This window comes from Lactuca saligna, chromosome 6 (assembly GCF_052625555.1).
Source record: "Lactuca saligna cultivar CGN05327 chromosome 6, ASM5262555v1, whole genome shotgun sequence".
Lineage (NCBI taxonomy): Eukaryota > Viridiplantae > Streptophyta > Magnoliopsida > Asterales > Asteraceae > Lactuca > Lactuca saligna.
The window spans coordinates 114,755,692-114,765,687 of record NC_136422.1 but is presented as its reverse complement, the minus strand read 5'-3'; the positions used below and the strand labels follow the sequence as shown (position 1 = coordinate 114,765,687).

The 9,996-nt window shown below is 31.9% G+C and overlaps 1 protein-coding gene across 3 annotated transcripts; it reads left to right on the top strand.

Annotated features, from left to right (window-relative positions):
* Positions 1-491: 491 nt before the first annotated feature.
* On the top strand, positions 492-8,366 carry LOC145000611 (ubiquitin-protein ligase). Of its 3 annotated transcripts, XM_078959868.1 has the most exons (19): positions 492-707; positions 822-872; positions 1,561-1,678; positions 1,802-1,937; positions 2,412-2,461; positions 2,741-2,829; positions 2,952-3,042; positions 3,370-3,406; positions 3,506-3,657; positions 3,735-4,239; positions 5,247-5,525; positions 5,599-5,744; positions 5,912-6,211; positions 6,281-6,524; positions 6,622-6,677; positions 6,855-6,935; positions 7,001-7,045; positions 7,140-7,214; positions 7,920-8,366. In XM_078959868.1, exons 1-19 carry the CDS (start codon positions 511-513, stop codon positions 8,097-8,099), a joined length of 2,832 nt encoding a protein of 943 aa, XP_078815994.1. In that variant the 5' UTR covers positions 492-510; the 3' UTR covers positions 8,100-8,366. The 3 variants fall into 3 exon arrangements, with proteins under 3 accessions (XP_078815994.1, XP_078815995.1, XP_078815996.1); XM_078959869.1 differs by lacking the exon at positions 5,247-5,525; XM_078959870.1 differs by lacking the exons at positions 492-707; positions 822-872; positions 2,412-2,461.
* Positions 8,367-9,996: the final 1,630 nt, after the last annotated feature.

Below are 9,996 nucleotides of genomic sequence, written 5' to 3'. Positions count from 1 at the left end.
ATGTCATTTTAACTCAATCAACTTTAAACTTTATAAAATATAGCTTTTACTCTCTCGATTTTTTAAACTTACGTGTTTACCCCCCACCACCCATACACACACGGTAATATAGATAATCTATTTTCCTTAATAAAAATTTGTTGTATTTCCACCGGCAACTTCCAACCCTTTACTTTGTAAAATGCTATTTTCTATTCATCTACTCTGTAAAATGTTATTTTTCACCACATGTTTGCTAAATAATCAGTATATGTTTTACATATGCAAATCATTTGTCAAATACATTGCCGTCATCGCAACTTGATGTAGGCCAGGACGCAGGTCAATGATTTAATGTCATTTAGAATTAAAAATTTTATAGGGACGATAAATGTTAACATACAAAAGAACTGGACTAAATCCATATAATATATAACCACATGGACTACAACTGTAATTTACTTCAAAATTTAATTTGATTGAAATCTCTTGTTTCTGAGGCATTTAGAAATCGCAGGTCAATAGCAGTCCATGGCGTCCCTGGTTCTAGAAGACGGTAGCGACGATGTGATGGTAGTTCTCACATGCATAGATCGTAATGAGCAGGATGATTTTAGTCATAATCAAGATGAAGATGCTGTTATGATATCAACCGTCGATGTTTATAATTGGAACTTTCCGTCAGTTCTTAAACACAGAACAATCAAAGTTAAAGCTCAAAGAAACAGGCAAAACGATGATTTTTAGTTTCGATTTAGTTTATCTGATTAAATTTCATTTTTTTCTTTAAAATTTAACTCTAATGAACTTATATTGTCCCGTCTATGTACGCAATTTTACAGGCTCATTGAACATTCTTCCTATTTCCATGGACTCCTTGGAGGAAACTTCGGGTAATTCTGTTTTTCATCGCCTAGCTCTTACTTTGATTTTACTCTGAAGCTTAACAAGTAATTAACATTTCTAAATTGTACTTGTGCTTTGTTGCTAAACAAGCTTGAGTTTATGTTTAGCTTGTTTTCTTCTTTTTATTTTTCTCCTGTAGATAGATTGGTTGATTTTGGAAATCGATTGCTAATAAAGTTGTGAAGAATACTAATCAGTAACGTGTGTTATGCTCCCAATTCAGAGAAAAAGAGTACTTACATCATCTTGTAAACTTAAACATTCTTTTCTTCAAATTCAGGTTGACATGTAGGTTCTTAGCATCCAATTCCAAAATTTCCTGATGTTTAGTTTTTAGTGTACATTATTCTTACAACAGTAAATCTGGCTACTTCTTTTGGAATGTAGCAAGATAATGTTGATTACTTGGATGTGAAGAAAGCTATCAATTAATAAGTGTCTTAAAAAGTTATGGATACTTCATATACTTTAACATTTACCTCAATAATTGATTTTGTTAACCAAACTCCTTAACTGATAATCCAGATGTGATTTTTTGACCCTAAATGATCAGAAAACCAGGATCCTGATTGATTTACCAAACACTCAACTGATTATTGCATATTAAGATAGCAACAGAAGTTTGAATGCACATGATATAACATTTATCTTATTTTTTTTTTTATTTATAATCAGCAATCCAGACCTTGAAATCCTAGTTCAATGGAACCAGCCAACATTTTTAAGTCTCCTGGCTTCATTGTTTGGTTCACCATTGGATGTTACTTCTGAAAGTTTCCTTTCTCTATTTGAGGTATAAATTCGAACAATCAAATTGATTTTTTCACCTCATAGTTTCCTTATTCTGCTACAATCTATTCTTTTGTCTTCCCCTACAGTTTGTATTTTGTAAAAGATATAATTTGTTGTTTTGCAGGGTGCACTTTATTTTGGTATGGAGACAATTATCTCAAAATGCATGATGTGGTTGACTAAGGCAATATCAGTAAATGGAGTTCCCTTGCTACAACTTAATGATCTTCTCAGTATCTGGGAATTTGGGTCTGAACTTGGTGAGTTTATAAAATAAGCCTCAAGTTGTGAGAATTGCTTCATAATTAGATGACATTGCTATAATTTGGTATATTTTCCAAAGTACAATACTGTAATACGAAAAAGTGAAAGTAGGATTCTATAATACTATTCTTGCATTTAACCCTTTTGCAAAAGTAGATAAGCTCAAGGAAAGCAAAACTTAAGTTTATGAATTCAAAAGAGCAAGAAGTTACCTTTTTGGATTTGGGAGTGTAGACTAACATGGATTTACTAATTAAGGGCATGATAAGACTTAGGTTTTTCCTTCAGTTTAGTATGTATTTGTCTTACATATGTAATGCATGAATCATGAAATGATTTTATTGATGTTTTATAGACTTAATTAGGTACCCACATTGGTTTACTCCTATTTAATATTGATAGAAATGATTGATTCACAAGATCTTGTTGTTCTTATGCCTGATAAGCTGAAGTCTTTTTATGCATTGCAGTGAACAACTATCTTCCTGAACTATGTACAACTTATCTTGCAAAGAACTTTGTACGTACATTCACTTATCCAATCCTCCACATCTGCTTTAGTCATGTATCTTAGATAAGGGTAGTATTGGAAATTCTGTAAACAAAAAGCATCTTATTAGTGGAGGGTAATTTAAGTATTTTGCTTAATATAGTTTGTTATTTTGATTATTTCTTATCAATTCACTGAAGCTTTGATTTTCTGTTCTTGTTTTGATTTCATATTCTTAATCAGTTCATAGCATCATGTTGAACTACTGATATTTATTAATTTATTAATGCAAAATATTTGTTTTTGCAGATTTGGGCCATGTCATGTAGTTCTTTTGTTGATGTTCCATATGATTTGTTGCTTTCTAGCACAAAGCATCCCAATTTGACTGTAGATAGGTTGGTTTATATGTATTATAACATTTCAATTCCTTGAAAAACATTCTAAGAGCCGAATGCCCCTTTATTGTTTCATAGTGTAAAAGGAACATATTAATTAATAATGTTCTTGATATCTTCAGTGAAATGCAGCTTTGTGATGCACTTCTCATTTGGATTTCTGCTAACAAAGAACAATATACTGAAGATTGCTATATCAACCTTTTGAAACAGGTATAGAATAACATCTTATTGTTTACATTTTTTTTAGAAACATATCACCAATTTTTCCACTTGCATCACCGTTTATTTACTGGAACTTGATGTTAATGAATTGTTGTAAACTGTATCTTAAAGTATTTTATTCAAGAAATAGCAACATACTCAAAGTATAATGCACTAATAGGAAAAAAAGTTGAAAGTAAAATGCTATAATTGGGTGGTTTTTTCAAAGTACAACGCCTTAATACACAAATAAATAAAAACACATTGCTATTTCTTGCATTTAGCCATTTATTATATGTATATCTTTTGATGCACTCACCTTTTGTGTATTTACAGATCCGTATTAGTCTCTTGCCTCTGTGGTTTGCTTCTGGTATGTTCAAAATCTCTCAGGTTATCTAAAAAATACAATGATTTAGTGAACATTCATCTCTATGTTTATAAAATAGATGAAATCTGATTGGTTTTTTAGGGAAAAAGACTTATGAGTCCTTATCCATGTGTTGCAATGAAAGCTACAGTGGAGTTATTACCCTTCTGAAACAACCTTTTACACCTCGTATGAATGCTCTACAAGACAATGAGTTGCTTAATCTTAGAATTCGTTTGACTGAGTTGACTCAGGTGTGTATATATTATATAACTCATTTAGATAAAATGATTTGCAACTTATTTGATACAAATCTATATCTTTTTTGCAGCGAGTGGATATTTCGTGTTGTACACAAATGAATCCTGCAATTCTTCTTTTGTCAGTGCTTCCACTTTCCCTAAACTTGGAACCCCAATTGAGGATAAAATTTGAAAAATCACTCATCAATCATGAAAGTATAAATGCTTTTCCATGGACAAAATGGTCAAACTTGACCTTTGAAGCTGTTCATGAGATTGATATCTCCAATTGTCCCATGCTACCTCTTAAAGTTGCCATTGACATCATCAGCTACTCATTTCCATCATTGAGAAAGCTTAAGGCTGCTAATCATTTAAGCTTCAAGACTTTAGATGTAATGCAGCTAGTGAAGAAATGTCCTTTACTTTGTGATATTGACTTAACTGTGGATGTGAGTCCAGTAATTTCAACCCAAGTCTCAATTTTATCCTCATTTCTTCCCACTAATACCCCTGGATCATTTTCCATACATTGGCATAGTAATCACTCCAATATTACAAAGCTTATACTGGAGGGCAGAAATGACGTTGAAGGTATTACACTGTCTATACACTTAGGCTATGTTTGGCGTACTAGCTGAAAAGCTAGCTGTTAGCTGAAAAGCTAGCCGATAGCTGAAAAGCTAGCTGTTAAATACAAAGCTAGCTGATAGCTGAAAAACTAGCTGATAAAAAATAATGTTTGGTAAAACTAGCTGAAATATATAAAATTACATAAAAGGACATGTAAGAGTATGCGTTTCTACAATTAATTAAGCGGTGCATTTGGAAAATTTTAAAAAAGCTCCTAAAAAGCTAGTCTAAGTAGCTTTTCAAAAAGCTAGCTTATAAGCTACTTTTTAGCTTACCAAACACGACAATATAAAAAAGCTCGAAAAATAAGCTAGCTGTGGCGTGCCAAACACAGTCTTAGAAACAAAGTCATTAAATAGTAGCAAGTTTCACATTTGTTTTGTTCCTTTCTGAAATTTTGTATTTTGACTATTTTCTTTCTAAAGTGTTGTTTGGAGAAATGATTTAAAAAGGTATTTGAGAAAATGATGACAAACTTGTGGAAATGAATGGAAAAATAAAGAAGGGGAAAAAGCCTCATTTTTTAGACTTTCTCTATCATTAAGTCGTTCTTTCTATATAAAGTCAAAAAGAAATTCATGTATATATGCTTAAGGTGTTTTTTCTTTTTCACTTAATCTTCACATAATGACTTAATGGGTTAAGCCAAAAATACATGGCTTAATGGGTTAAGACACCACGCTTTACCTATTTACCCTTCTTTTTTCCTCCCAACTCTTCTCATGTTAAAATTATGAATATCGTTAAAATTGATAATTATTGTATATATTTTTTTAATATGCAAGGACAAAGTGGTCATTTAGATTTTAGTCTCATTCAGATAGTTTATTCTTTCTAGAAAAAAAAAAGCAGACCTTATGTGTACACCACTATCCAATGTTTTCACAATCCACAATTCAATTTGTTCCATTTGTTTTAGGGTCTTTTTCGTCAATTTGCTTACTTATCCTCTCAACTTTTTTTCCCAGATTTTGACCTCCGAGCTATATCTAATATCTGTGTTTCAATAACTTACATAAGCCTTAGAGGTTGTACTTCAGTGAGTGATGTTGGCATATCTTCTCTTATATCCAAATGTTTGAAGCTAAACTCCATTGTAGCATGTGACACTTCTTTTGGACAACAATCCGTTTTGGCTCTTTGCTCTTCAAATGCTTCTTATGATCATCATCCTTCTGTAAAACACAGTGGAAGGAATATTCCCCATGGTTGTAATCTTCAAATGCTTCACATTGGTGGATGCAAAGGTGGACCCACTTAACACTTTTTGTTAACTACAATTAGGTTTTGAGACAAATGTGATCTTTGTGTCTTAAACAGGCATCAACCTGAGTTGTTTTTCGAAGCTTATGTCTCAAGCATACATGCTGAAGAATCTTTGCTTGAGGGATACTGAAGTGGTTGATGATGTCCTTTTTAATTTCCTTGGTTCTTCATTAGAAGTGCTTGATGTTTCTAACACCAAGGTACGTACATAAACATTGTTAAGAAAAAACTTCATTCTTTTACTTGTTTTTTATTTGTTAGTTTTCATTTTCAAATACACTTCTTTGAATCATGTATCTGTATTGTAGATAAATCTTGTTTAGATGATCACTTGTTATTAAAGATATAACTCACTTGTGAATTTCAGGTTTCAAGTGCTGTTTTGGCTCATGTTATTGGCAGAAATCCTGGTTTAAAATGTTTAAAAACAAGAGGATGCAACAACTTGTTGCATAAGGAAACCAAAAGCCTTTTCTTTGAAGTTTGCAAATTAGAGGAAATTAGTGTTGGGTGGGGATTTTCATATTTTTCTCTTCAAGATTTGAAGCCTTCACTTTTATCTCTTAAAAAACTAGAAGTGGGATTGGGTGGATCCTTAGGTCAAGAAGGACTGAAATGGCTTCCTGGAATTTCTCCTTTACTGGAGTCTGTGGTTCTCTATTTTCAGGTATATATAATCATTGTTATATTCAATGGTTAGAATGAGGAGGGCATTTACGTCTTTTACACATGGCAGGTGATTTCAGATGATATCATAATAAATATGCTGGAATCACTGAAACATCTGAAATCATTTTCACTGTGTCATTGTCTTGGTGAGATATCTTCATTGAGTTTTAAAGTGAGGATGCCAAATTTGAGAAAGATGAGACTTGAAAGGGTAGCACCATGGATGAACAATGTTGACTTGGTCAACCTGACTCACAATTGTGCGAACTTGATTGAGCTTTCATTGCTTGGATGCCCACTTCTGAATTCGGGTTTGTAGTGTCTTCACATGCTTGTTTCATGAAAAGGGTATAATTGTCTTTAAACTACATCTTCTTCAAACCTGTTTTTGTTTTTTTGTGTATGTAGAATCACAAAAGATTATTTCAAGTGGCTGGCCAGGCTTGATCTCTATCCATCTGGAGGTTTGCAACTAATATTTCCTCTGTATTATATCGTAAAAAAAGTGTTTAAAAAATTTAAATTCTTTAAGCTCATTTAACTTTTTGTGAATATATCCATGAGGTTAAAGACTCGATTTATATACAAAGCAGTCTACCTAAATATGACTTGTCACTGATTCTTGTTAATATCTTTTTCAGGAATGTGGAGAAGTGACCAAAAACGGTGTTGTGTCCCTTTTTGACTGTTTTGCCCTTGAAGATATCTTGTTGCGCCACAATGTAAGCCACTTGTAGAAGATAATAGTCACATGTATTCAACTCTCAAGTTTAACATTTGATTGCAGGGGTCTGGGATTCAGAAAGGTTTTATTCATGAAGCTGTAACCAAGGTAAATAATCACACTTTTTTTTTTTTTTTTTCTATACAATAATACACACATTTTACCCTTGTAATCAATGTTATGATGAAAATTAATAAAACAGTTGCCAATGCTCCGGAAAATCTCCCTTGATGTATGTGATGCAAAGGACAGAGACAAAGACTTTGACATTCCTGAGGTAAGTTACCCTCCACAACATTATTTTCTTTCAAGGGTATTCTAGTCATTTCACTAGTAGTAATTATGTGCCAATTTAATCATTGCAAACTTCATAGGACAGAAATTTCTGAGTTGACCATCAACTTGTTTGACCTGTCTCATTTTCAGTCAAGTTTTTGAATTTTACCCATTTGACTATTTGGATATAAATTATTGGGAAAATTACTAAAAAAACACATGTACTTTCACCATTTAGCCACTTAACTATTGATTGTAGTACTAGTGATATTAAACAAACTTTATTAACAATTCACCATTGAAAAATATTTAATCCAAATAAACTCCCTAACATTATAACAGCTAAGTGATAAAATGAGAACATGCAAATGAGTTGGTTGACAAATCATGGCATAAACCCTTGACTAAACGGTTGAAGTTACATTATTGTTTTGTATATTTTGCTCTTTATCAACTACATAAACAGGATTGATTTTTTTTTTTAAAAGGTAAAAATATATAATGGAGAAATGATTTCATAATATAGTTACACAGTTACATCAACAAAATAGTGTGCAAGTATGTTCTTTCAAGGGTAAACTTGCTGATATCATTCACAGTCCCAACAATTTTTGTCCTATTGACATCAGTCACAGTCAGTGTCCTGGCCTATGAGCATATTTGAAGTTTCATTTGATGGATCGGTGGTTATATTTATATAATGTAGGTTGACAATCGGCACTTCTTAAGTCATGTAAAAATAGCAAGATGTAAATCTCATACTCATAGATGCATTTTTGATCAACAACATGTTCAAGCTTCCACAGTGTCGATACATCGAGAAACATTGGTTCTTGTGTGGGATAGCAAACACCTCACCACAACTCTTGTCAAGGAAAGGGTCTAGCATTTTTTATGATAAAATTAATGCTTAGATTGATTTTTTTTACCATATGTGTTTTCTAGATAAAAATATTAACGAGGTTTAAAAAACATTTGAGAAAAGGCACTCTTAGAATATATGTCATCTATGGCCATTTTACATTCGCCTAAAAAGGCATCATTTGTTATTGGACATGTATGTAGTGTAGTTGTTTTTTTGGTTCCTGGGTAGTCAATTTATACAACCCACATGTTAAATTAATAAAAAAAAATTGTCCATTCTTTCTTGTAACATTCATCTCCTTGTTGATAAATAACCCGTTTTCTTTGTATCTTACCTCCCCTTCTTATCTCTTCTATGGAAACTCTTAAATTAAATGATTTTAACCAAAATTCTAAAAAAAAATAAAAACCCATCTTTATAATCTTCGAAAAGGGAAAAAATGAATGATGCATCTGTAAATGAGGTGGAAAATCAAAGCTTTGGAAACAACTAGTTAGGGTGAGTGGAATCACATTCTAACTGTAAAAATGTTACTCATTAAAAAAAATAGTAAACTGTAATGTTTAAAAATTAGTGATAATGCATAGAAATAATAATAATTGTGTGTCCACACGTCCACACAATAGAATATGAGTGTTCATACGTCCGCACAATAGTTATCAATTCACATAATAACCTAGCCCATATATATATATATATATATATATATATATATATATATATATATATATATATATATATATATATATATATATAGGGCTTAGATAGGCCCTGAATTCTTATTATATTAGTAAGATAGGTTACTTGAACGCATTTTTACCCTTTCTGATATGATTTCTTAAGAAAACCTTAGTGGGGCGTGCCCAGACTCCATTCTAAAGCCATTAAAGGAGTTCAACGCAGAGCAACAAACCCAATTAAGGGATATAGCTATTCTGACACTTTGAATTCAAAAATGAAATCATCGCCAAAATGAAATCCCTTTATCCCAATGATGAAGGCCATACCCCTTATTCATTCAAAAAAGGAGTAGCGGAGAGAGACGTTCCCGAAAGGCACCTATCTGTGGGAAGAGGGGTCTTATTCACTGTATGCGCATTCCGTGTATTCTATGTCCGACTATTCCACCTAAACCACATTAGTCAAGGGAGTAGGGTAGTCTTAGTGAAATTACCATGGGGAAGATCTTGCAAAATGAAACTTGACCTATTTCCCTTATAGACAAACATGGAAATTAGAAAGTGCAAAATGACACTTGACCTATTTCCCTTATAGTTGTCAAATCAGACGTTCACTTTTCCCTTCGTAGAGCAGATCATGAATTGAAAAAGTTATATCAGGGCAAAATGCGAATTAAATCATAAATTGACTATTTGTGAAAAAAAAAAAAAAAGGGCGGGTTGTATAATCTCACTCCTCCCCCGTTAGTTGAGACTTCAAGGAGGTTTTCCCCGGAATGAAAGAAAAAAAAGAAACTGGTTCACGTAAGAATGGACGTGTATATATATATATATATATATATATATATATATATATATATATATATATATATATATATATATATATATATATATATATATATATAGGAGAGTTCAATTGAAAAAAAAAGTTGAGAATAAGGGAATCATTCTCAACCACTCATTTATTTTTGCCGCAAAAGCCTCCGTCGTACCAGCAGAAATGGTAAAGGAATAGACATGTGTTTTCCAACAAAACATGTTTCCTTAAACTATGCTAAGCATTACCTTAATATATACAAAAACATAGTTTTTACGTTTTTTTTTTTTTTTTTTTTTTTTTTTTTTTTTTTTTAAGAAGCTATTTTTATCGAAAAATGATTTTAAATATACCAAAATTCATGATTTTTTATTCTCTACAAATAGACATCCATATTGATATAGTTTTAAAGATAAAATAA

What these genes read in the sequence shown, in the direction of transcription:
- LOC145000611 (XM_078959868.1), top strand. Translation starts at nt 511, where the DNA reads ATGGCGTCCCTGGTTCTAGAAGACGGTAGCGACGATGTGATGGTAGTT. An exon ending in GTTAAAGCTCAAAGAAACAG is followed by an intron (nt 708 to 821) that starts GCAAAACGATGA and finishes GCAATTTTACAG; the next exon opens with GCTCATTGAACATTCTTCCT. An exon ending in ATGCCCACTTCTGAATTCGG is followed by an intron (nt 6,525 to 6,621) that starts GTTTGTAGTGTC and finishes TTGTGTATGTAG; the next exon opens with AATCACAAAAGATTATTTCA.